At 40.2% G+C, this 27924-nt stretch overlaps 1 protein-coding gene across 1 annotated transcript; it reads left to right on the forward strand.

Annotated features, from left to right (window-relative positions):
- Positions 1–8200: 8200 nt before the first annotated feature.
- On the forward strand, positions 8201–26839 carry OLFM4 (olfactomedin 4). Its single transcript, XM_027888166.1, has 5 exons — positions 8201–8323; positions 10843–10995; positions 17024–17236; positions 18163–18316; positions 25928–26839. Exons 1-5 carry the CDS (start codon positions 8201–8203, stop codon positions 26719–26721), a joined length of 1437 nt encoding a protein of 478 aa, XP_027743967.1. The 3' UTR covers positions 26722–26839.
- The last annotated feature ends 1085 nt before the right edge of the window (positions 26840–27924 follow it).

Here is a 27924-nt window from a genome sequence, read left to right on the forward strand (position 1 = left end):
GGTGGTATATGGAGCAGATGTTTCAAGGACCTTTCTATATAAAGTCTTTACTATATAGGTGCCTGTAAGTGTAATGAATCAGACCACATCCAGACCATGTTCCTCTATTCCTTGCATCTGGGGACATATGTATGAAGGACAAGTTTTCCTGAAGGAGTAGGTATTCTCATCATTCGATGCACTTTTATGGGAAGAGGCAGAACTAAATGCAAGACTAAAAATTTCAGCTGCATTGTACTGAAGTGCTAAACAAATAGCTGCTCAGATGAGAAGACAACCTTTAACAGGTTGGTGTCTTTCCTAATTGCATGTCCCCTTTTACTTTTGAAAATTATTTATCTGCAATACAACACCAAAGTAAACAGTTATGTTCAGTGTCATGGTAGGTCTGTTTCCAAGATGCGTTTTGAAGGAGCAGTTATCTGTTGTCAGCAATAACGTCCCCTGCCTTGTCATTGCCCCAGGTTATTGTTGAGCAATTATTCTTTCTTCTTAAGAAAAATTTGCATGAAACTTTCTCCTGCATTTGTACATGTGGCTAGCTGTCCATGAAAATCTATCATAATCACAATTCAACAGTGTACCTTTCCTAGCCAGGCTGTCCTCTAATGCTCCTTCTCCTGGATGTTTTCTTCTACCTTCTTTTGGCATGCTATATGAATATAACCTATTCTCTGGTTTTGTTCTTGTTTCTTTTAATGAAGTAGTTATTTCTTCTTCTTAAGTGTCCTTGCAATGGGATTTCATTTTGTCTCACCACCCCAGCATATTTTGATACTGGTGTCTGTGTTTAATATATACAGACTTCTACTCCTAGATTTTGGTTTTCGTGCATTTTGATGTGTTTCAAGCATTTTGTTCTTTAAAAAAATGTGACAGTTTTCATGTATGCTCTTGCCTTTTTGCCATCCACTTTCCCTGTGGTCTTTCCTTTCTTACAGACCAGGACTATACTTCCTTGATAACTTTTGGCTTTGAACTCACAGCCAGATTGTGGTTAGACACAATTAATTTATCCAAGAGTCTCTAGGTTGCTTTGTTTCAGGGAAATAGGCTCTTCTACCAAGCCGGAGTCGGTGGTTAATAATTTCTCATTCTGCTGTGTACTCACCTGCTGTTGTCTTGGTCCTATGCCTTTCTTAGTGAACATCTTTCTTTTTTGACATTGTGATAACTTTTTTTTCATTTCATTTTTGCATCTCAATCAGCTCAGTTTGTGTCAGTGGTGTTTTTAAAGGTGTAGAGGAAATTTCACCCTCTCTGCAAAATATACTCAGTCTCTCATCCTACTCCAGGAAGATGCTCCTTTCCTACAGTCTCAGAAAATTGAGGCTAACCCTTACTAACATAATTTTTGAAACTAGGGGTTAATGTTTCTCATACGCTTTCTTATTTTGAACATGGCCGAGAGGGATATTTTTTAAAACACTAACCTGACATTCTACTGATAAAGGGATTAAATGGAAGTATTTGCATAATGTCTTCCAAATAGATGGCCTTTATGATAGATGACACCAAAATATGTTGCATAAGAATGTGAATCTCTTGGAGAGGGAAAAAGTGCAAGCAATTTGTAAAGGGATTAGCAGAGTAGAACAGGTATATGCTGAACAGAGATATCATGAAATAGATGGATTTCATGATGTCAATTGTTACATAGCACCTTACCGAAGAAAGCTGACCACCTCCTTGTGTTCACTACAGGATGATCCCATAATCAAAGAAGCCCAGACTCTTTTGTTTCAGAAAGAAGCACCTTCAGAAAATAAAAGGGAATATTAGCTGTTATATTCTTGTGTCACAGGATGAATTTGAATTCATATTTTCTCCATCTTTTTGGCTTTACTTCAGAAATACATAGTTTGGTGGGAGGGGGGATTTAACAAGCTTTAGGCAAGCTTTGCTAAATCCACAGTATAGCGGGTACTGGACGACATGCACTGAAATGCTGATTCCGTGAGGCTCGGAGTCTTATCACGTCTGCAGGCAAAGAGTAGAAATGCTTTCACATTAGACTTGCAAAATGTTAACGTGCAGTGCAGCACTTTCTGTCGGAGCCATTCTGTCAAGTTAGCACCATTAGGTACTGTACCCCACTTTGAATCTACTTGTTTTTATTCTTTTGTTTTAAGAAAGTGTATGTCATACACCTGTCTTAGGAATGTAGTGAGCAATTTAGAGAGAGTTTGAAATTGCCACATCAGCTGGGATAAATATATTTATTGGTGATTACTTGATAAACAGAAGCAAGATACATAACCTACATTCAATTCATCCTATTATTGGCCTACTAAACTAAGTTATATACTTTTTTGGCCTGTATTTTTGCGTGTTTAATGTGGTCCCCGTTCTGTAATAGTTGAATGGCTCATATTCTTGTTAATGCATCTAGTTGCAAAACATGGCTCTGAGGCAGGGAAGGACTATCTTTTCCAAATGTTGATGGGAAACTGAGATGTAGAAGGTTATGTTCATACCATCAAGCATGATCAAGTAATATTTGACTCCAGTGACTTTGGATTGAGCCATTGGCTTTGAAGAGCAAATTAATCATCTACCTTTCTGTTGAATAACAATCACAATAATCTCTGCTGTAATAAAAGCAGTGATTAAGTTAGACTGGGTTTGAGAAGGGATCTGCTGAACAGGTGTCTAAGTTGTGTTTTTTTGCAAAGACATTTTGTTGTATAGCTCCCACTGAGATCAAAGAGAAGGTCTGTTGTAAAAGAAGAGACTTTGCCCTGGATTGCTGGCTAGGACTGTTGCACAACAAGGAAGTACTGATGAGGGTGCAGCTCTACAACGAGAAAATCCTTGTATTTTCCTGTTTTCCCAAGTGGAAATTCCTAAATAAGTGTAACTTTCCTGTATGACATATGAATAGTTTCTCTCCTCTAAAATGTAGACAATGAGTCTAAGTTGTTTTTTTCAGATGAAGAGCTCTACATAGATCAAGAGAAAGTATTTTTATTTAGCATTAATAGTGCTTTGATTAGGAATAATAATGTAGGTCCCCATTGTCTCTGTGAGGTCATGTGAAAACACAGATCCTGGAGAAAATGCCAAAGCAACTGATTAACTATTATTACTTAGCTAATATTTGCTTCCTATCTCAGAACTGCCTTTTAATCATAAAAGAAAAACCGTTGAGAAACTGTTGTGCTTTGTGAGTGATTTGCAGTACCAGCTTCTGGAAGGAATGGAGACTCCCTGTAACGCTCAGAAAACAGGTTTTTCTCCTGATCAGATATCAGGCTGGAAACTCGCAGGCTGTCTTTGCTGACAGCACAAAGCTGCCTACAGAACTTCACTTGCTTGCTACACAGTGGAGCCTGCGAGTGTGGCCATGTGTGCTGCGAGGTTGCCCTCCCTGTAGCCAACAGTATTCCTGGTGCCCCAGCAAGGCCAGCGGGTTTGTAAGTGCCATAGCCAGCTGCCTTTGGGCAGTTTGTAGGCTGCCAAGGAGTTGTTGCATGGATGGGGCACAGAGCATGCTGCCCATCTGGAGTCTTCATGCATACAGATGCTAAATGCATTCACCTCTGGGAACGATGCCTGGTCCTCAGGAAAACTGGCCTGTTTGTATGCTGCACAGAGCTTGTTCCTTTGCATTAAGCCAGGTGGTTTCTCTTGTGTCCACATGATGAAACACTTGTCATTTTAGGTGTCGTCTTGGTCCTTTGGTGCTAAGATGCAATCATTAACTTCCTGTGTGAGTTTGTGTAGTTTTGTTGGGTTTGGTTTTTTTTTTTTTTTTCCTTTCTTTTTGTTTGGAGCACTAGAAATAACCTGAAGGATGGGTTGAAGCCCACCAGAGTGGTATTTCCATAGAAGGGCTTATGTTAGGAGTTGGAGGACTGGTTAGGACGAGGCAGGGTTAATAAGGAACAAAACCTCATCCATGACACCTTTTGGGAGTGATCTGTTTCCAGAACTTCTCTCAGTTTTGTTTGGAGATTAGTTGGTTCATTCCACAAAACAGTCTGGGAAGGAAGTGGCATTTATGCAATATCACAACCTGAGAGTAAACTGGGCATTAACTTGGTGGCAACATAGGCTTACTGATTGTCTGCAATATGTTTATGCTGGTTTGCACCTTAAATCTGCTCTGGTGTGGACAAGGTGTTTTTCCTATGGTGCAAATGATATTTCATAGCCTACAGCTGCTCTGACTTGGGCCAATCTGCTCCTCTCGCACTGGAGCTAAGGGCTTGAGCCCTGACTGTACTTACAGCTTGAGTTTCTCCATTCCCTGGACAGCACTGTGATTTACCCCAGGAAAGCAGACCACTGTGACCTGGGAGGAAGAGGCTTGGATTCATTTTCTTGCTCTACCAGTATGGCTCTGTTTCTTTTTGCTTTCACATTATCACATGCCTTCCAGGTCTTGTCTATCTTACATTGAATTATTAGCCATGAAATCCTCCAGTAGAAGTGCAGCTTCTGCTGTGAAAAAATGTTTTTGCAGGAACTTATTATATCCTTACTCTGCAAGATGCTCCTTCCAGCCTTGTGAGTCTGTCAGGAGGCTTATGCTTATGCAAAGCTGTGGTAAAAACGTGTTACCTCAATGGACTTGACTCCTCTGAAGAGTTTTCTAGTATGGATTTGCCCTAAGCCTCAGCTTTCTCATCGCCACCTGGAGCTGATAGTGCTATGGTAACACAAGTCTTAAGAGTTCCTTACCAGGGAGGTGAGTTTCATATGAGGTAGCACTGCTGCTCAGAAGTACGGCTGCTTCTGCTCTTGCCTCTGCCCACCAACACTGAAAGGGAGTAAGGGTCTCCTAATGACTTTCTTCACCTAGATACAACTATAGCCTTTTGTTGCTGACCTAGTAGATGAACTCAGTCTGACAAAATGAAGAAGGAAAAGGAAAACGCTATTTTGGTCAGGGTCATGTTTTGATCTAGGGACTTCTTTACAAGTGCACAGACATGACTGTTTCCTTAGTCCTTACTAGAACCTTCCTTCCTAACACCAAGCTTATTTTCCCAGTAGTCCACAGAACCTGAGAAACTTTAATTTCTTTTGCACCATATGGAGGCTTGCAGCTGACTCTGCCAAGGTAGTAACTTGTTGGAAATGGGGAGTTCCAGTGGTGGGTTGAGTGCCTTGGGAACTGCAGGCAGCTCACGGCGGTGCAGCACAGCCGGGAAAAGTGGAGGCCACACTAATTCTGTGTGGCCCTTTTTCATCTCTCTGGGTCAGTGCTCTAGAGACAGGACGGTGAATCATTGTGGTCAGGTAGCATGCAGCTCCATGAAAAGAGTGCAACTGAGTAAGCAGTGATGGGTACACAGTGTTAATACAGGAGCAAACATTAAAGGGTACATAGTGTTAATATATGAGATGTAAGACTGCTGGGAAGGAAATGGGAGATAGTCTGTGTCTCACTTGTGCTATGTGAGAATAAAGGGAACTGAAAAGCTGTAGAGAACAATGTGTATTCTACTTATTGGCAAAGGTCTGTTGGCCTTTGTAAAAAAGGGAACATGGTTCTGGTGTGTGAACTGTTTAGCCTGATCTGCTCTCCTCTGTACATATAAGAAGTAATAAATACCACCAAGACCTGTATTGCCTACATAACTTTGAAGGAATCTATAAGAATGTTTATAATGGAGTCACTTTAAGGGAAATATCTGTCTACCTGTCATAGCAAATAAATATCTGATTTTCTGCATAACCAAGATTAAAATCAGATACTGTACTGTATGGGAAAGGTATGCTGTAAGAAAACTGGACGTAAATAATTTATGAGGGTAACTCATGTTCTTTGTACGTTAGTAATTTGGCACCTGTTATTATAGGAGTTTATGACATCACTTCTCCAAAACCTAAAAAAAAAAAAAAACAACGTACAAGTTCCTTAAGGTTTGGTTGGGGAAATCCCCAGATTCTCCTATAAAAGACATCCTTTCTCCCTTTGCTGTCACATCTGCTGGCTGAGAAGATGAAGTGCATACAGGTGGCTGTGCTGCTCCTCATGCTAAGTGTGAGTGCTCTGGCTGAAACAACAGCAGCAACAGAAACGGTAAGATGGGGCTCTCATAACCTGAACTTTGGTGCCTTCTTGTATTCTCACGTAGGTTGCTGAAAATTCTTACAAGGTTACTGGAAAATTATTAGAGAAATTATGAGATCTCTGCATGATTTTAAGAATGGAGTAAGTTTAAAGTATTCCTTCATCCTCCCTCCAAACTAATGTATGAAAACTCAGTAATAAACGTAAAAGTGAGGCACAGGTTTAAAGTCAGAGTCAAATTCTGCCTTTGGTTAGATGAGTGCAACTCCCAGTGAGGATCCAAGTTGGATATTAAATGCTCTGTGTAGCTTCTAATTAATTAGCAAGGGCTTATAGCAGGAATAGATCCACATCTTTGATGTGGAAGGAGTTGGGAGGTGGGAGCTTTCCCAGTTGCATGATTGCTGTCATACTCTGAGACCAGGCAAATGAAAGCCATGTTGGCTGTTTTTTGTCAGGTGCTCTCCCTCAAAAAACTGTATCTGATTGGGCAAGAGAGAAGTTCAAAGCAGATCAAATCAGTCAGAAAAAATACCACAACAACCCCAAAGCAAAGGCAACATCAAATTCAGGGAGAAAGGGAGAAGAGGACACTTTGAAAAATGTTTTTTTTTTAAAGTGAAAAATTACGTTAGTGAAAGATCATTTTGATTTTGTACTGTCTTTTTCTTCTTTTTTTTTTTTTTAATTTAATTTAAACTGGGCTTCAATTATTAAAAAAAAAAGTTTGTGAATAGTTTAAAAGGTCTTTCAAATCAAGCAAAGCATTTTAGTTTTGTTTAACCCCAAATGACTGCCTTTTGGTATTTGTTAGCTAAAATTTGGTGAAACCCCCCCACATTTTGGCTCCCTATGACTCTTTCTGATTTATCTGGTGTAGTCACCAACCATAAAATTCCTGTATGCTCCTAATTATACTTTTTGAAGTTTGGGAGTGCTGTGGAGGCAGGCAGTGAAGTCAGCATCTCCTGGGAAGCTGCTTTTATTCACTCAAGGAATGAAGAGTTGCAAAAATCAAGATGGAGGTGTAAATATATGTTGATAAGCTGAGGGTAGAAAGCTTTATAGGGAAGAAATTCCTCCTTAGTCTGCTTAGCTTTGAGCTAGTCCTCAGTTTGTGTAATTTACACAATTTGTGATGCTTCTCTGCCCAAACACTGTTAATTGCTACTGGCTGTCCCCCCTCATGTACAGTGTAATCATAGAAGCACACAAATGCCTGTTCAAGTGGGTTTATTTGACAAACTGTCACACAAAGCTTGTTTACACTGTGCCACTCAATAGACCTGCCCTTTGCTGGCCATTTGGATTTCTCCACTGTTCCCTTGCTCAGAAATATGGTTCCAGTTGGAATTTGGGAAATGTAGAAAGACCCAGCAGAGAGTGTCCTGTTGCATGAAAAGCCCATTTGGTGTTCTGTCTGTGACACCATTTGACATTGAGGGCCAGTTTCCAGTCTGACAGAGATTTTGGCAAGACTCTGTTACGGGTGACACTGTGCTGCACCATGGCAATTCACCGTGCTCTGCACACTGTGTGAGGATGAGGTAACCCACAGCACGGGTGACAGCTGCTCTCTTTGCTGTGGCAGGAAGGCAGACATCAGCCACAGGTGAAAGTTAAAGTAGATGTATATGGTCTTACTACATAAAAGGCTCCCAAGGTGGACCTGGCTGTATCCTTGGCAATATGGTGTCTTCCCCCAGCACTTTCTCCCCACAGTGGGATGCTATCACATCCGTGGTGTTAGTAGCAGAGTGGGACACATTCCCCAGCCATCACAACTCGCAGCCTGACAGCTTGGTGTGAAAGGGGCAGCGAGTCCTGCGCTGAGAGGCTGGAGCATGAGCTGGGAGGTAAGGAGCAGGCATCCCTGCTGAGAGGACAATATTCTCTGGATTTAGGGCAGAGGGGCTACTATCCTTTCAGACTGCCAAGGCTCAGAGCCCCAGCTCCCGCCTCCTGGACAGGCTGAGTGTCCCCTGCCTTGCACTCGTCACACAGAGCCTTTCTTCAAGAAGAGGTGTATGTGAAGTGACACTCTGCCCAGGGAAACTGTTGCCTCAGCAGCAGATCAGAAAAGCCAATTAAGTTGCTGAGGATGGTTCCCATAATAAAACAAAGTGCTTTGGAGCTGCAGGATGGGGTCTAACTGGTGGGGTGGGATGATATCATATGCAGGAAACCACACTGAAAAAAAATCTTTTGTTTTCTTTTCAGACTTCTCATCTCTATACGATGCTTCCATACCTGACTTGGCCTAGGAATATAAATGGCACAAGGCACACTCCCCCAAAGGTATAACCATTACTATTCTTCAATCAAGTCCAGAAAAGAACAAATTTAGGAACTTGTGTCCCATTTAAATGCTGCACAGTCACTCAGAGACTTAACCCTGATACACATAAGCCAATTAGGCTTTCTGGGAAAAGCATTTATGTGTTGTGTATCCAGTATTTTAGGAAGTAGTGAATTTCCAAAATCTTCGCTACTGCTACCATGGCATTCAATGCCTTAAGTCCCATCCAAAACTTTGGCATTAGCCTTGTAACTAGTGAACTGGACCCCAGACATGAAGCAGATGAGGCCCTGGGAATTTGATGGCAATGTACCAAACAGTTTGGTGATTACAGCCTCCCTGGAGAAAGTCTTCCCTCATAAACTAGAACACGGCCTTGAAACTATCTTCTGAGCAGTACCCATTTCTGGTGTCTGGGATTCAGAAAATCTCGATTCTCAGTGTTCTGCTTCACTAAAATATTATCAGCTATTTGCTGGTAGAGGGACCTGAATCTGATTTCTGTGCCTTTTGGTACAGTGCTTAAGCCCATGTCCTGTAGATTTCAGTGTTTGGTTTCTTTCCCTCTCTCTATCAGTGACTGTTTAATAACATGTTTGCTTTGGAACAAATTCAATAGATTACACTTGCTCTGAATGGTCCTACAAGCTGGTGTCAAAAACAGAGTTCATTCAAAGCACATCTCCAGATTAGGCTGGAGATGGTAGACAGCTCGACAGCAGATCTTTCTTGTCTAGGCTAGTCAAGTGTGGCACCTGGGATGTGTGGAGGGACCTCTTCTGAAACAGAGTTATATCTCTGGCTCCTGTAGAGAATTCCACTCCCCATCTGTTTATCTTGTTATTGCTGAGCAACTTGCCATCCCAATCACGCCCACATACAGAGAACTCAGAGGTTCAGAAACATCTGACTTAGGAACTTATTTTTCATATTTTCTTATTTTACATACTTGTAACCACATCTTCAAAAATACTTGGAAACTCAGACATAATATGTAGTATGTTCTCAGTGGGATTTTCAGAAATGCATTGGTAACCCACCTGTCAGGGAAATCAGGGGAAGTTTTGTGCTGGGACACTGGAATGCTTCTTTTCATGTTAAGTGTCTTCAGCAGTCTGTCTATGAGTGAAGTTTTAAGGCCTGTGGTGCTTGAGCAACACAGATAAAATGACTTTTCACGCTTTGTTTCAAAATGAGATGCACGCTGTTTGTTGTGACTGCAGTAAAGAGGTTGCCAGAAGTGTGAACTGGGATCATTCCTGCTTGCTGCTGTTCTCTTTTTGGGCTCAAAGATCAAGACAGCTTTGCTGCTGGCCATCACTGTGTATTCTGTGCTGGTTTGTCGATGAGGATGTTAGTTGAAATCACTGTGAAAAAGCAAGAGAAGTGCTGAAAAGTCAGCTTTCAGGACATAGTTTTGTTGTTTGCTTGTTTAAGAGGGAGAGAAAAAGAGAAAACACATGAATAACACTGATATTTCTGCAAGACAGGAGGAGAGATTATAGAAAGAAGTGTGTTTAAAGAGCAAGTCTGTAGCTTTAAAATATGCAGCTGCATTGAAGTGTGTGCTAGAATATCTTAAAGTAACATCAAATATCTTCATTAAGAAATTTGTGATAGGTTTATGAATTGGGAAACATTTTGTGAACAAACAAAAAAGAACTGCTCCAAACACACTCAGTATTCAGCCCAGTATTTATAGAAAACAGTGTGCTTTGACTGTAAATTACGGCAAGATCATGAATTGCCAGCCTTGACCTTTTCATACCTCATATGCATTGCTCCAGTGATGATGTTTTGAGCATGCAGATAACTGGGACAAAGCGATTCATGCTAATGGCATGGTCAATAGCTTTGCCAGCTATTCACAAAAATGGATGGGTGGGCTGTGATGTGTGGGTGTTACGAGCAATATTTTGTAGCAAAATAAGAACCTCTACCTTAGGCCAAACCTGCATATTTAATTCATCACCTTTCAGTGGTGTATAATTAAATATATGTCTGTTTGCTGTGGCTGGCTGAGAAACTTCAAATAAAAGACTTTTCTTTTCAAAACTTTCCCTGTTACTAGCTCTACTTTGGTGCTTTCATCTCTATGGGTGGAAATGACTAGATGATTTGATTACTTTAGATTAACAGAATAGTAAATATAAGACATAAATTACTAAGTTACTATTTTCCTGCTGTTGGCTGCTTTTCTATCTGCTGGAAAAGTTACTTTATATGTTAGGAACACTGTTCACAAGACTGGGAAAGTAAGGACTATTATGTGCCACTGTTTTTCTAATGGTAAAATCTTTACAGCAATATTTAACTATTTTCAGAGAGATTTGTGGGGCTGAGTCATAAAAATTGCTAGATATTTTGAATTCTTTGAAAGAAAAAGGTGAAAGGTGTCTAGTAATGAAGTTATTGATCTCAGTATTGTCACAGCTCATAATAGTGCCAGACATTATTAGATACTGATTCTAGAGAAGAATATTAACACTTTTTTTTTCTTACCAATTTGTTATTGCAGCTCTTTGCCAATGTATCCGGCTCTGTGGATGATGAGGGAACTTGCCAATGCTCTGTGTACTTGCCGGATACCACCTTTCCAGTGCAGAAGGTCGAGCAATTGGAAATTGTAGCTGCAACACTCTCGAAGAAATTTGAAACAGAGCTTTCTAAAGTAAGGTGTTTTCTCTTAAAAATAACAGTTGCATCTTTCCTGAAAAACAGTTGCCTGTGAAAAAGCACAGTGGTCAGCACTTTTCTATGGTGTGTCTTTCAAACCAAGGGATAGAGGGCTCTGTAAGAACAAGGAGAAAGGTGATTAAATCTCTAATCTTTGACATTGTAGCATGTCATACATTTGAATATCCTCCTGTCTCTTTTCTAGGCCTTGGCAGCTAGAGACATATGGTATTTTTTGGAAGAATGATTATGTTTTTCCTCTTTTGGCTCAGTTTTATTGGTTTGTGATTGCTACGTGATGCTATAGGAAGCCAAGCCTCCTGCTCTTTCATGTGTTATTATTTGTATCAAGCCAGCCAGATTGTAGGAAGGCAGTGAAGGGAAAGAGGAGAAAGGTCACCACAGGCCAGAGTGAAGAAGTAGGTGAATATTTGCTCCCTCAGTGCTTCTGCTCTCACAGATAAAATAAATAAATAAATAAAAATCAAATATCTTCCTTGTCAACATCTGAAGCTGTGACAGTGAGACTGCTGAATTATGCATTTCCGTTGAAGACAAACATACCTTACACTGCTTTGGCTGCTTGTTGCATGAATTGAGATCCATTTTTTTGAGGAACTCAGGCAAACCTACACATGATGGAGTGCACTGGGTCAACTCCCTGTGAAGACAGAACTCTACTTTTTATTTTTTATAGTGAATAAATATCAGGATTCAGATTAGGCGTCCAGCAGAAAGTGTTTTCTCCAGAAACCAGGCATCTTAAGAAATGAAGTGTCCTTGAATTAATCAGCAGAAAAGGCAAAGCATTAAATTATAAATTCTAATCATTAATATTCATAACCTTCCTCTGGTATAATCAAGAACAGATAAGAAGTTATGCATAAAAAACACAACAACAGGCGCACGATCCCGTGGTAAGATCTTTCAGTTCAAATCGTTTGTTTTGAAAGAACTGGAGCTAACAGTGAAAAACATTCAGCTGTCAGCAGGCATATGAAGGGCAAGTTGACAGAAGTCCCGCTGCCTTCAAGCACAGGAATTACCTGATCCCTTGCAGCATGGAAGTGTAGCTCAGAGTTAATGAGCCATGGAAATCACTGAAATCTCAGGTTCCCATACTGTTCCCACTGTGGTCATTTGAAGCTAAGTGCATTGGAATAGGATCAGGGGCGTGATTCCCAGCAAAAAGTTGGCATGATTCTTCAAGGTGTTTGTGTACCACCTTTCCTTGTGTACCTTGTGTACCCCGTTTCACTTGCCCTGGTGTAACCAATCTCTTACCAGTACTTTCCCCAGAATGGTGCACGTTTCCTTTATCCTAACACTGTACAGGTATGCAGGGCATCTGAAGTGCTGCTTGTCCTCTCCATGTGGACAGTCTCAGCTATCCACTGAATTCAGACATCATGCTTATATATCGACAAAAGTTGCTATAGATACATAAAATTAGGTGTGTAGATTTGTACCTGAAACTCACCTCTAAATTCAGGGCAAGCTGAATCCCTACCCTAGACATTATTGTCTAGGTTGCCAGCTGGTGACAACTGTGTTGTCATCCTACATCCTGGTGCCCAGCAGTGTACCACACTGTAGACAATGACCTCGACTTTCAGTTCTCACTGCAGACAGTGAAAATTCTTCACCATACTCAGGCTTCATTGAATTTCATCCTGTTAAGACCAATCAGCCAAGCAGTGTTACAATGTATCCAGCTGAAGTGTAGCATACGCTTTGGTGGGATATGGGCAAAGAGACACTTTGGGTCAGAAATTAAAATGAAAAGACTGCGTTTTGGTGTAACTTTGTCTTGCACACTTTAATGTGTGCAAGATTTCTCAGTTACAATGTTGCAGGGTTTATTGTAGAAAGAAGACAGCTGTTGAGCATGGCCCTATTGATACCTGAACTTAAGTACTCTGAGATCTTGTGATGCATAAATCTCCATGCTAAAAAATTCTCCATGTTTCCCATTGTGGAAAGAATCCTCCTTATGCAATCCTGCATATTACTTTAGTCATGATAATACTCACAGAGAGAAGGAAATAATGAAACGTAGGAAAGACAAGCTTTCAGTATTGATCACTGTTAGAAATGATCCTGAGCAAATTCCTAGGGAATCTCATTCAGACATAACCTAGTCTCACCACAGCAGTGTGAATTTCTACTGAATGCTTCCTTTTCTGACTCTGAGAATCCATGCTTTAGTTGCTTTCCTAAAACACCCTTTTGAAGCTCATGGAAACTTTTCCTGGGTGAGAGCTGCAGGATTGGACCCTCTTAAGGATGCTCTCCATGTGCTAGAAGTCCCAGAAAAACAGCCTGATTGACTCATTAACCTTTTGCCTGATTGTTGGTTAATTCAAAAAGCAAGGGGGTCCTTTTATAGAATCAGCAGGCAAGGAAGCTTGCAGATAAAGAGATGCTCTCATGTGCCAAGTGAGTACAAACCGTAGGCTGAAAATACCAGACTAATTTTTCCTCTGTCACATCAACCTTTGCCAGCACAATTATGATTACAGAAGAATATTAACCTTTTAAAGCAAAGCAGGAATTGGCTGCTCCTCTCAATAGAAAAGGGGAAAGGACACTTCCATAGCAGGGATGGATCAGCACATGATCCCAAGGAGACAAAATGCCTTTCAGAATAAGGTTCACAACAACTGCAACATCCTCACATAACTAGAACAGGAGGAAAAAGCATGCTTGTCCTCTGCTTTGCAAAACACAATGGAATTCTTCTCTATCTCAGGAGGCAGATTGCCAGCCTTGCTCCTTATGGACCTACAGAGGACAAGCCTGCCCAAAGCCAGTGTCCTTGGGCTGAGTGATTTAACAAAGTTGCTGGTTTTGTCATTTCTTTCTTATCTTCCGTCAGTCCTCCCACATTTTGTCTTTTCCATCTTCATCCTGCACCTTTGTTCCCCCTTCTGTACTCTCCAAATGCATACTGGAGAAGTGTCTTTTTGCATGCTGCAAGACCTGTTTTGATAAATACCAGTTGTAGGTAAATGACACAGTAAATGAGCATTGCAGATTTTTCCTGCCCTTTTCATTACATGAAGGTGACAATGCTTGGAAAGGAGGAAAAAACTGAAACTGAGGATTTTTTTCCTGACATATGCCTCACATGGCTCCATTCTCTTCCTATAAAGGGCTAACACAGGCCCAATGCACTCATCACACCCTACTTTATGATAAATGTGGCTGAAGTCAGTACTAGTTATTGGTCTGTATCCTTAAATATAAGATATGCACAGAATTTCTGTGCCAGCCTGTCAAGAGACAACAGCCAGCCCCTAGCAGGTAGATGCAGTGAAGAGCAGGGATTGTAAGCTCCTTAAATCTATCTGCCAATCAAAAGAGCAACATCATGTTCTTTTTTCAACTGATATTTCTAAACTACAGAAACTCTTAAACCAGATCTGAGCAGGTGGTGATTTCCACACAGGGCGCTGCGTTGCTTGACATATGTGCTGGATTTGTCTGAAAAAGCAGTATAGACTTGTTAGAGCAGCACTGCTGAGAAAATTTTATTTGTCCAATAATTCTCCAGGGGAGCTATTAGCTTAAGTTCATTGAGATGCTGGCGTGGCTGTACAGAGCCCTGCAGAGTGATGGTGCTAGTTCAGGCTCAGCCATACTCTGTGGATGGTGTTGACATGTCCTTAAATGACCTAGATGGTTGACTGAGTGAAAATTCTCTAATATGGGAGGAGAACTTCAGGTCTGTGTCCTGCAGCATTCTGCAATCAGTGCTGAAATAATTATGTATGCCTTGTTCCAGCCCTCAGCATTTTATCCAGGCTCTGAGGACACTGAAGAAAACTTCACATTCATAGGTTTCTCACTAATGAATAGCCAACACTAATTCCAGCAGCCTGTTTATTTCAGTGGTTTGAAGATTTGGTCTGTATTGCATTATTATCACCAGTGTTACTGTGAGAAAGATCATTAATACCTAGAGAGGTTTCCTAATACCTCTATGATATACATATCTTCATCTCTATGATATACATAGCTTCACACAGCAGTGCCATTTTGTTCAAACATAGACTTGCTTTATATTTCTCAGGCTGTACTAACATATTCTTTCTTTTTTGTAGTTGTGCAAACTCTAGACACACAGTTTAAACACTGACCTTTGAAAAGTTTTTCCAGGTGATTTTTTTTGAGGATATCTTTCAACTTCAAACTGATTTTGGTGATCATTGAAAGTGTGAGGTCCAACTACATCTGGCTTTTCCAAGAGCATTGTTTGGTTCTTCTTACTCTTCCCTACCAAAAAGATGATGGTGACAGCTAGGAAAAAGGATCCCAGCTGTTACCACTTTTGCCAGCCAGTTACAAGGAACTAGGTCTAAGTCTTAGTAGGCTATTATTTTTTTATTCCTAATTACAATAAATAGCTGGAAGTTACCCTGGTTTGACCTGGGAGATCTAGAACATCCAGTGCTATGAGTTAAGGTGCTACAGCTTGTGGAAACTTAACAGTTTCGAGCAGCTCAAAGTCTGGCTGCTTCCTTAGAACAGAAGACCTGTTTTAAACTCTGATTTAAATATATGGAACTAAGCAACCTGGTTTTGGTGTATACTATGTAAGTGCATGCAGAGGTTTTCTAGTGCGTTCTTCAAGATTTATAATGTAGTTGTGCCGCTTTTGAAAATTCTACTTTTGAACAGAGGATCTACTCTTACACTTCTTCTCCTTAATTCACATCACTAAATAACTTATGAACTTAATGCATCCTTTCTGCCCTTCATGAATTTTCTTGCCATGAGCTCCCATACCTCCTCTTTGGTACACAAGGGATCCAATAAAAATTGAAATAATTATTTGATAAATGTGGGGTTTTGGGGGTTCCAGTCTCAAGGACTGGTGCCAGAACAGAAAAATGGAAGATTCATTACATGGTCTTTACACCATGACAGAATCTTTGACGACATTTCAGAGATGCTAGGGAAAAATACTGACTTTTATTTAATATTAAGATAATGCAAAAATGCTTGAGAAGAAAATCTTTCACCTGAAGAAATAATAGTTATGGAAACTACAGTGCTCTAGAGAGAGGCACACATACCATAGCTGAGTATAAATACGGAGTTAATAGTGCAACAATCTAATTATATATATGCCTCTTATTTTTTGTGATATAATGATATTGATTTAAGGGAAAAGAGACATGACTTTTATGAAGCATATGGGAGAGAAATTATATCTCTTTACCAAAGTGTTAAATTTCAAGGAACTAACATTTCTAAGGAAAGTCCCAAATCTATATCATATTCTTAACATTCTGCATCACAATGCTTGTGCTGTGACCTTTACCTCAGCAGATATATGTGTGAAAATATATTTATCTGGACAACTGCTTAATGGCTCAAAGACTGAAAAGGCTGCTATATAAATTACATTTAGCTAAAGCCTGCAATATATTTTACACTTTCTCTTAAACCAGATTTGATTTTTAACACTGTATTCAAACATTTTCCCCCTGTCCAAAGACTAACATCAAACTAGTACTGCCAATGTTTGACACAGTTTGAATGTACACAGGGTAAAGTCCTATTTGGATTCAGAGTTAATAGGAAATGAAGCTGAAAAACTTGCGAATCCTTTGTGGCATTTTCCAGCCTCCTCTGGTTGCTTTTGAGAGATAATACACTGCATATTTCCTAATAACATTTTCACCAAGAGAAGTTCTTGGCATACTGAGGATAAAATTAGCTTACAGAGACAATATTGGCAAAGAATTAAAAAAATGGAAGACTGTGAGTAAAATTCTCCCTTCAGTTATCCCCAGGCATTCCTGAGGGGATTTTGTGAAACTGCCAACAATAAATGAGGGTTAAATTTCACATTTTTAATGTATGTGATGAGAATTTCATTCATGTAGTTTATGGGAGGAATATATATGTCAAGTATGTGGAAGCTATGCATAGGGCACTCAGAAATATAATAAAGATGTCAAAATGGGCTTTGCTAACCTGGACTTAAATATGTGTCTCTTTCTTTCTTTAAGGTTAAAGAGTACTCGAAAAGGATTGAACTGTATCAGCAGCAAATTCTTAATCTAACCATCAGAGTTGAACAAATGGAGGATGGCAGTATATCCTACACAGAACTGGACTTCCAGTTACTGAAAGTGGAAATCAGTGACCTAGAGAGACTGGTCACTCAGCTGAAACCCAGCCTTGTTGGAAGCAATGTCATCGTTGAGCAAATATATTTGGAGGTATTGCCAAAGACTTAATTAGCCACAGAGGGTTCAAATACACAGATAGTCTATTCTCTCTTTAGTCTTTAGGTTGAGGAAATGTAGCCTGTCTCTACTGCAGCCAGTGGAATTATTTTAGCATCTCATCAACATAAATTAAAAGAAAACTTGACCTTAAGTATGTTAAAATCTTATTCCTTGATAAGAAAAGATAAGCATAGAAAAGTAAAGAAACCCAAAACCAAATGGAGACCACTCCATTTTTGCTGAATATCTGCCTGAAAGTTAACAGTGTTACATAGTGTTAAGCTGATGAAATTATTATAATAAATATTAATTTACAGGCCTCCATGCTTGAAAGCCTCTGTGCTTTAATTTAGATAATTAAAAGATCAGCTTCTGGTTGCTAGGGCAGGGGCCCAATCAATATGAAATCAAGAAGAGGGAAAGACTATCTCCTTCTCAGCTGACTGTAAATCACATTTTCAAAACTGTAGTTAATCACTCACCTAGAGAGAATAATTACTTCAGATGGATAGTGAAATATAACTTTCTCCATTGTCCTCTAGATCATCAAGCAGGTGATTAAAACCATTATTTATCTTTGTAAATGAAATTTCCAGATACTTTTTGTAAGGCTGGAATAAGTACTTTCTGTATTTAATAGCTAGCACTTGCCTGTGACTGACTGGGTATTTTTGTACTAAGTATAAAAGAACACTATATTTTTGCATTCTGTTATACAACTTAGTCTTAAAGCATTTCCCTGTATTCACATACCTCTGCTGGAAATGTCAAGTTGAGGCTGGCAGGATAAGGCCTATTCTTAGGATATTTTTTTAAACCTTTTTATGTAGTGTCTTCTGAGTTATGATCAAACCCTGCCCGCTAATACTTGTACAATAAAGTTGACATTAAACTTGCTCTGTTTTTTTCCCCTCTAGATCAGAAATCTAACTATACTGGTAAATGAACTAGAATCACTGGACAAAAACAATGTCCTTGCAATTCGTCGACAAATTACATCTCTGCAGCAACGACTGAAAGAGTGTGAAGAGAACGCAAACAAAACCACAGTACCCCCTTATTTCCCACCAGGTAAGCGTATCACATGAGAAATAACATAATACATAGTTAGAACAATAGGTGCAGAGAATTCTCCTTGTTAATATTAATAAAATTGTAATGACAATCCTTAGCTCTTGAAAAATGGAGTAGACAACTTCTAATGTTTTGTCAAACATTTGGGTTCAAAAGGAAAATGAAGGCAGGAGTCAAACTCTAATAGACACAGTAGCTGTTTTCAACTGGAAAAAGTTGTAATCTTCCTCTCACCTATAGTGCACAAAGTGAAACTCTACCCCTCTTCTCTTTTTTCCAAAAGAATTACCAGTGGGAAACTATGGGTTTTGTTCTAACCAGCTTTGATTTTTAATAATTTCTGTGAAAGTGACCTGTGACATGGCAATATTGCTCTAATGCTGCTTGGGAAGTGTGTGAGCAACAGTTGATGTACTAAAGCTGTTGGCACGCAAGCTCCAGAAGGTAGCCTTGCATGCAGATTACTTTTGCTTCACAGGCAAAAGGTTCTGCTAAAACAGAAGGTCAAGAGACTTGGAGGGAAATTCTGATCTCAGGGAAATAAGTGGGAGCTGTATTACTGCTTTCAGTGGAACTAGGACTTTATAATTTCCTTAACTAGGTTATTTTCTGGGGCCTGGATCAGTGGTTCCCAGAGTGCAGTTCATACAATGGTGTCAACAGTCACAGGGTGTGAGGTAATTAGTTTTTAACCAGAACAACTTCTGTCCTGACATTGTGTTCAGTTTGAAAAATCATACTGTGTGTCAATCATGGTCTGAGAAATTTTGAGAGTCAGATATGATACACTGGAGCAGACCATTTAGGAAATACTAGTTTAGATATGCCAGGTTAAGCATCCCACTTGCTAACAGACAAGGGGATTTATCAAACTGTGTTAATCCCCTGAGTGTTTTATACACAGGGGGTTCCTTTTGGCAGAATATTGTAAGAGAAAAAGTGCTGTGTTGTATACAATACACAGGGGAAGAATCTTGCTTTTTCACATCGGCTGGTTAGCAATCAGCTAGAGGAATCTAAAAAAAAGGACGAGTAGTGTCCTGCTTGCAAGGAGTACAGATTTGCACCTACCAGCATTTACCTCTCATCACTTTGAGGTCAGCTAATTCAAACATCTCCCTGGAAAGGTGAGAGGCAGAAATACAAGCTTCCCTTAGGATGAGCAGCCCCTCTTTGGGGCTTCATGGTGATGCAGGCAGTTGCTGCTTTTCTCTGACAGAATGTATGAGTAACACCTTGTCTGGGAATCAGACAGGAGAGAAAGCCAAAACAAAAACCTGCATTAAAAAATCTCAAGGCCGTTCTCTGCTCCTTAAGGAAGAGCTTAAAATGTTTCAAAGAAAAAAAAAGTACTTGAAAGGCATCTCACTGATTTATTGAGGGTGATGGTGTGTGGAAAGAAACAATCTCATTCTCTTCAAGCCTACAGCAAGCCTTTGTTTTGGTGAGAAAATACTGAGCTTTGGAACAAGAATACTGTTTAGTTCCATGAGTGAGGAAGGAAAGTGCTGCTTTTATGTCTGCGTGGTTGGTGTGTCTGGGGGACATAGCAGCTTTCACCAAGTGGGAAAGAGAGGATGACACTTCACAGCACAGCTCCATGCAGGGATAGGCAAGTTGTGTCTAGAGCAGGATGATAACTCTGGAATGGCTATATGTAACTGCATGGAATTGTGACTGTAATAGAATTATTTGCCATTGTTTCTCAGGGCATGGTAGGGAGATGGATAGAGTTTGTCTGGGACCAAAATGGTATTGCTTTAGCATTGTCTTATTCCTAACTAGTGTGCTAGCAAGCTCAGGCACCCTTGCATTATAGCAGAAAGTAACCAAGGGGGTCAAATTCTAGGTAATATAACAGTTTTGAGAGACTTACTACCACTGACGTCAGCCAAGGATAATCTCTGGCGTTATCTGTGAGTTTGTCTTCTCTTCACAGCAATAGGAACCTGAGAGGGGTTGGAGGATGTCCGTAAGCACAGTGTCATGGCCTCCTCTGAGGCTGGCATGAAGGACTGGCAGAGAAACTGATGCAGGCTGGCAAGTTTTCTTTGGGATGGGAGATACCAGCTCTATAGACAATCCAGGTGTTTTGTAGGCTCAGATCCTTGCTAATCCACAGAGGACTAGTATATTGCATATGCATAGACTTTGTGGGACTGATGGGGAACAACTCTCATCTGTGCAGAGAACTTAGTAGGGCAACTACATGTCCTGCAGACTGTATCTGAAAGCACACAGAAGTAGTAAGATGTGATTGCTTAGGAAGATGGAGTAAGTATTTTCTAGTTGGTCATTTTGAAGTCTTGGCATGGATGCTTACACCTAGGCCTCTGAAGCTCTCTAGCACTCATTTACGTGTTTGAACACAATCTCCATATGTTTTCTCTGCAAGCTTGAATGCCTTGAATTCCTGCCAAACCACTTGGCCTTGCCCTGCTTTTAGTTCATATTATATTTATGAAATTTGTATTAAACTGACTCTTTGTCCTGTTTTCAGATTGCTTTTTCCTTCCCCCTTCATCCTCTCTCCTGCATATCCTGGGTAGGCAACACGACCTAGAGAGAGCTTGGCTAATCTCTAAACTGTCTAAGGTTACGAGTCTAAAGGCAAGTTTAATTAAAGCTTCTTGCTTTGCATTGCTGTAGTACGCAGCCTCTCTGATTCTGTCCCCGACGGCTTTTGCAGCTGTATTTCTCAGAGTGAACAGGCCTGTTCTCAAACAACACAGCAGAAAGAAATCACTGGTTTGCATTTGCCCTGCCCTCTGACTGGAGAGGTGTGAGTCTGAGTGTCTGATATGCAGTTAATCATCCCCCTCATCATCACTGGTTTTCCTATCTGCAATGATTCCTGGCATCTCACTTCTCACCACTCCAGTGGGAAGAAATATTTATCCATTTGTTTTCTTTTGTGCCATTCTCATCTGGCTGAATTGGGTAGGTATAGAGAGGAAAGACCTCAGGATGGTTCTTTGAGTACTGCAGATTTTATGTCACATCTCGCTGAAATGATCTGAGAGAGGAAGCGGAGAGAAGTGAGTCAGATGAAACTCAAAGGCAAAATAGAAATAAAGGAAAAAAGGAGCAGCACTGGTTTTTTTTCCTGGCTTTTATACACTCAGAAATTAAGGATTTCAAGGTACTGGTGAATATGTCTCAGCGGGAGGAAAACCTGAAGTAGCCTAATGCTGAAACTCAGGCAATTCTACTGGAGTTTTACAGTAACTTCAATTTACCTTAAATTTTACCCCCTATGACCTAAGTTTTCTCTGTTTTTTGAGTAATTTGGGTTGTGTTTTGAACTGAATACATCCATACACAGAGAGAGAGACATACTTAGAGGCACCAGAAAAGAGCTAGCCAGCCTTTCTCTCCAGGACTTCTTGAACTGCCCCTGGAGAGATAAACATTTCTCCACTGGCAGTGAAGGGAGCTGAATTAAGGGACCTGAACTTACAGTTTCTTTAAAGCAGTCTGATGAACTCCAGCCCTCCCTCCACCTCATCCCCTGTTAGATGCTGCCAACACAGGTCTTCTTTGATGCAGCTGACAGACTGTGTCTGTGCTCCATGATACTGGTGAAAGACTGGAGTGTCTTTGTTTATCTTTCTATGTCAGTGAAACAGTAGGAGACAGGATGAACCTTTCCCTTAGAGCTCCATCTTCTGTATCTCAAGTCCTAGTAAGGCTGGTCACAGCTCACATATCTGGATGCAGCGGTTCATCTGATGGGAGAGGAGGGTGTGCATCTGGTGCTTGAGGGCGTGTGTGAGAATACAGAACCATCCTACTTCTGGTCTCTGTGCCCCTCGTGGGAGTTCCTTTAAATGTGAGTCCCACCTTGTTTCGTGATCTTTGGCTTCATAGGCCAACTATGGTTCCTTCTCTTCTGCAATCAGATGCAGCTGCTTGGTGGGAGGAGGCTGCTGGAATGTTTTCCTGTGTTGTTGGAGTGAGAATCTGATGTGCTCTGCCAGTGCTTCAGAGTGAAGTGGGTAAAATGAGACGCAAGAGGATGTGTCTTATATTCAATTCTGCAACCTGTTAGCCAAGCAAGTCAGGCTCACTCCAGTCCTGACAATTAGATTTCAGCTCTTTTTCTGATGAATCAGAAGGATTAGGAGACAACTAAGCCGAGATACTGGTTCTTTGTGTAGGGAGAAGGAGAAGTACGTGTATATGTACCTATGTTAGTCCTTCCCTCATCTATTTGCTACATTAGCATGAAACAGAGAAAGGCAAAAATACCAGGGCACCATTTATCAGTGGCCCAAAATGGTGGAGAAAGGAGTTAAAAACCTGGAAGTTTGAATAATGCATATGGATTTATTTCAAGTACCTTCTAATATTTACAAAATTACATGACACTTTGTTTCCTTTGTGCATTTTTTTCCCCACAAGATCCAGACAGGAAGGCAAGTTTAGATTAAATAAACAACAATGAATTCTTCTGAACCTGTGCAAAAGATGGATCATCCCTGACTACCACAGGGTTTTTTTTGTTAAAAAAAAAAAAAATTATGGGAGAATTTTTTCAAGGAAATCAAAATCAAGCACATTCTCTGTAGAAACTGCAGACAATTTTTGATGTCATTAAAACGGAACATGCTTCTAACTTTATTTTAATAATTCATTGTTTCATAAATAAAAACCAAACAAGTGTTCAGCAGAGAGATCTCTTTAAGGGGAGAAATAATAATTTATTATTTCTTTTGTAAAAAAAGGTCTCTCTGCTGAACACACGTTTGTTTTTTATTTATGAAACGATGTATGAATTATTAAAATAAATCTGAAATTGTGTTCTGCTTAATGACATGAAAAATTATTTGAGGTCGCATATAGATGAGCTTAGCAGTGCTCCACTACCTGCAAGCTTCGATGTTATAGTTTTCTAAACAAATGAAGAGTTTTAGAACACTTAGTAACCATTTACTTCTGAGATAAGTTTATTATGATTTAAGCACAGTAATATATTCAATAGGTCACCAGCTTTAAAGTCTTCATGCCAGAGTTATACATAATAAAGATGTAAGAAAAAAACAGTTCCAGTTGATTTATCAAATTGGCAGGCTGCAAACCATTTTGCATTGGCTACCTTAGCTTTCTTCCTTTGCATGAGCTGAGGTATAAGCACCTCCAAATGCTGGTATCTGTGCCAAGTGCTGAGGCCACATTAGTAGACATGCTACTGCCATTTCCAGAGATACAGCCTGGACAGCCATACAGCAGTGCCTGCCTTGTGTGCTATATTTGGAAATGAGATTTCTGCTCCAGGGCCTCGTCCTTGGTACAGCACTTAAGTGAATGCTTAAATGCTCATCTGCTCTGAGCCAGGAATGCTGATTTGCCTTCATTCTTGGTGGCACAAAGGAAAGCAGCTTAAAACAAGGGTCATGCCATGTTTCAGATGCAAGAATCCCAGGACACGAAAGGGTCTGGTGGAGGAGATGGGATTGTTTACAATTCATGACATCCTCTCTGCCATCAGCTGGACACTCAGTGATGAAAAGCTGCTCCCATGGGCAATACTGACTCCAAGGAAGTTGCCAACATGGCCTGGGGACACAGGGATTTAGCTCAGCATAGTGATTAGTATAAAACTGCTCCTCATCTTCCTCACAGATGTTGAGAGGAGGCTGCAGGTGAGTCACTTGTCCCTCAGGTCACAGTCATTAGCACAAGACTGTACAAAACTATGAAGAATGAAGGTGTTATGTAGGGAAAGCAAAGAAATAGTGCATTTTGATTGTGAAAGAAGTCATGGAGAGTTTCACTGCCCAAATTGACCTTACGCATTGGCACAAATGGTATCCACTTGCTTGGGCATTACTAACACTCAGGACACAGGTTTCCTTGTCCCAGAGGCAGAGCACCTTTCTCCTGGGCAAAACAGATCAGAAAAAGATTTCTCTGCATTTGCAACAGTCCATTTTTTTTCATCAGTATCTTGTTTCCCGGTGGTTTTCCAAGTAGAGTGCTTCAGACTGGTCTGTCTATGTTTCCTTCTATCTGTGGAGTAAGCTGTGATGCCTTTGAGAATGCAATGTCTCCTAGGTTTTTTTCTATCAGTGGCTTTAGGAGATTCCAACTCTTCTCTATAAGTATTGTCTGGCCTCGCTTATGGATGGTCAGCTTTGAGGGCAAAAGGTAAATTCTTTCTCTGTTATTTCTCTTTCTTCTTTGTGATAAGACAGAAGTTATTTATATGCCAGATGTCACTTCATAGGAGTTATGAGCTTATGAACCATTCTTTTTGTGGAAGCTGTAAGAAATTCATGGTTCCCATGCAAAGTATTAAAACCTCAGAATATAATCTTGACTTTCATCACTGGCACCATAGCTGGCAGTGCATGGAGTTCCTGTGTTGAGGAAGTTATTATTAACATCAAACAATTGTGGTCATTAATTTATTCATTAATTGATGTGGGAGACTTGGGTCTATTCATGTTATACTCCATCTTTAATAAGGAAGACTGGTGTCTAGAGCGCCCTAATGAACTGGGAAATATTGGAATGAATACCACTAAGCTTGTGAGCTGCTACCAGTCACTTGACATCTCTGTCTCCATTACCTCGGGGGAACATAATCTTACAAATAAAAATCTGGGACACTTTGTGGCAGTAGTACAAAAAGCTGATGTTAACATTTGGAAAAGCGCATGCTAGTTTTTGCCAGTGGCAGCTTTGGACTCATCAGCAGCCCATGGTCATTTCTGAGTGGAGGATTTTTACCACCAGTGACTTATAAGATTGAGAATTTATCAGGAAACAAGAAAGTCACTAATTCACCATGAGTAAAAGGAAACTATTTCTTGTATTTAAAGTAATTTTTCCATGATCCTGAAAATGGTTTTGCAGTTGATATGTGTCAAACAGAGCTGTTCTGGTTCATCTCGAAGTCATATTTTTTTTCAGAGTCACCTCACATGAAAACTCAGAGTAATATCAGTCTACATTTGCTGGGCTGCGATTGTTGCTGTCTGCAGATTTCTTTGAGGGCCTGAGGTTGAAGGCACCATGTGGCTGTGACGCACTGTTGTAAAGCTGTGATTCTGACAGCAGAATGCTAATCTGAAATGTGACTCTGGAGTTACTGCTGCTGCTGCTCCTTCCTTCCTCTTCACAATGAAACACACAGAAATAAGATGCTCCTCTTTCTTTTTTCCCCATCCCCCATGCTTTTGGTTCCACTGAGGTAGAAAATAACCTAAAATGCATCTGAACTTGTATTTTCCAAGGGATCTCCTAGTGCATCAGGCTGGCCAACATTAAATGAGTAGAAATAGAAATCTGTCCCTTGCATGGAACAGCACAGTGAGCACTTATTTTCTGTGAATTAATCTCCCCCCTTCAAATAGTTGTAATGATATGTACTCTGTTTTCTACTCCTAAATTTTTTGAGTCAACTTGGAACACCAAGTGCCATCCAGTTGCTGACCTTAGCCCAAATGAGTCTTTTACACATGAAGCTGTTCATTTATGTCTGTGCTTTGCCACAAAGCTACTCTCTAGTAAGCAAAGTCTAGAGGCTATGGTCTGCAAAACCTCTATCCTACTAATGACATTTTGGGAAACCTGTTGACTTTTTTTTCTCTTTAATTGCAGGTACCTGCACTCACCGTGGACTGCTGAATGTTAGCCAGCCCTATGTGGTAAAGCTGAACTGGAGAGGATTTTCCTACAAATATGGCTCCTGGGGTAGAGATTACTCTCCCTCTAACCCAGAGAACGAAGTCTATTGGGTTGCACCGTTGAACACAGATGGGAGATACTTGGAATACTACAGAATTTATAATTCCTTTGATGATTTGCTGCTGTTTAGACCCATGTCTGAAAGTAGAATAACCTATGGGGAAGGAAGTGGTGCTGCCCTTTATAATAACTATTTGTACTATCATGCCTATAATTCAAGATATATGGTGAAGCATGATATAAAAACAAACAGAGAGGTTTTGAAGAAGGAGCTCCCATATGCTGCTATTGGTAACCGTTTCTCTTATGCAGGTGTAGCATGGCAAGACATAGATTTTGCCGTGGATGAAAGTGGGTTATGGGTAATATATTCAACAGAAAGTAGTGTAGGCAACATTGTGATTAGCAAACTCAATGAGACCACACTTGATGTGCTAAATACTTGGCAGACAAGACAGTACAAGCCATCTGTTTCTAATGCTTTCATGTTATGTGGTGTTCTTTATGCCACAAGGCCATTGAGCACTAGGAAAGAGGAGATCTTCTACATGTATGACACGAGTACTGGCCAAGAGGATAGAATTAGTGTCATTATGGATAAAAAGTTAGAAAAAATCCAGAGTATTGATTATAACCCCAGAGAACAGAGACTGCATGTTTACAATGATGGTTACCTTGTAAGCTATGATGTGACCTTTCAGTCTTAGTACCCTAGTGATATATGCATGTGATAAAACTGGCAGCAGCTAAAATGAAAGATCCATCATGCCTTTAGACAATGCTATTGCCAGTTTAGAGTTCATCTGGTCTGAGGTACTGTGTCTTTGGGTGTCATATAGTTACTTATACTCTTTAAAGGGATTGCCTCCTCTATTCGCCGCTAGTATTGCTGACAGCAGTGTTTGGTACTACTGGGATCTTTAAGTTTTGATTGGTGTCTATTGATGCTCAGCGCTTTACAACTGTCCTGCCTCTGAGGGTGGATTTTGTGCATAGATTTAGTGAATTTGGTTTGCAGCCTGTCTACTGACCAAGAAGCTAGTTACCCACTGGTTTGCATTCATCAGAGTAACACAGGCAAGGCACTCAGAAACTAAGAATGAATTTCCACTTATCTTCATCAGAGTGAAATAAGACCCCTTCTATCCCCCTCTGCTTCCCCTTATAATTTCATGTCTCTAAACCCAGCCTTATGAATGTCTTACTACAATTCAGCCATGTACTCCATTTTCCTGGCAGTACAATGCAAAAGACACTGTTTTCCTTTCCTTTATGCTCTTACAAGTTGATGCAAATCCTTCCATTGACTTTATTGGCCACAAGCAGCTCTTGGTATATATAATGCATTGCCATAGGATAACAGACATTTTATTAAATGTGCTTCTTCTCAACAGTTTTGCCATTCTGTAATTAGATTCCTGAGAGCCTTGTTAGTCTAGGGTCCAATTTCTTTTCTGGGTAATTCTGTCTTATAGCAAAATAAGAGGTCCTGTGAAAAACAGGAATCTGGTCAAACTAGTTGAATATTATTATTTTTTGGTTGGTTGGTTGGGTTTTTTTAATGGGTATTGTGCGATAGTTTCTGAGTATGTGCATTGTAGCAATGTCTTATTTTCATAATTTCAGAAATTCAGAGCTCTGACTAAGAAAGCAGTTCATGTGGTTTATTTTGCACTGTTACATATGCAACCGTGTCTGTGTCCTCTGATAATCAAAGTCAACACATATGCAACTGATTGCTTTGTTTTAATAAAAAAATATTTCAAAAAATCTCAGCTGTTCTACAGAGGTATTTAAAACCGCTTGTGACAAATAGGTAACTTCTGTGATACAACAGTAAGCCAGGGCACTTGTTTGCAATGGAATCACTGCACTCAACTTGGATTCTGTATGTTTAGGTAGGAACAACA

Source organism: Empidonax traillii, unplaced genomic scaffold (assembly GCF_003031625.1).
Source record: "Empidonax traillii isolate 1590-97213 ecotype Southwest subspecies unplaced genomic scaffold, ASM303162v1 scaffold233:size726426, whole genome shotgun sequence".
NCBI lineage: Eukaryota > Metazoa > Chordata > Aves > Passeriformes > Tyrannidae > Empidonax > Empidonax traillii.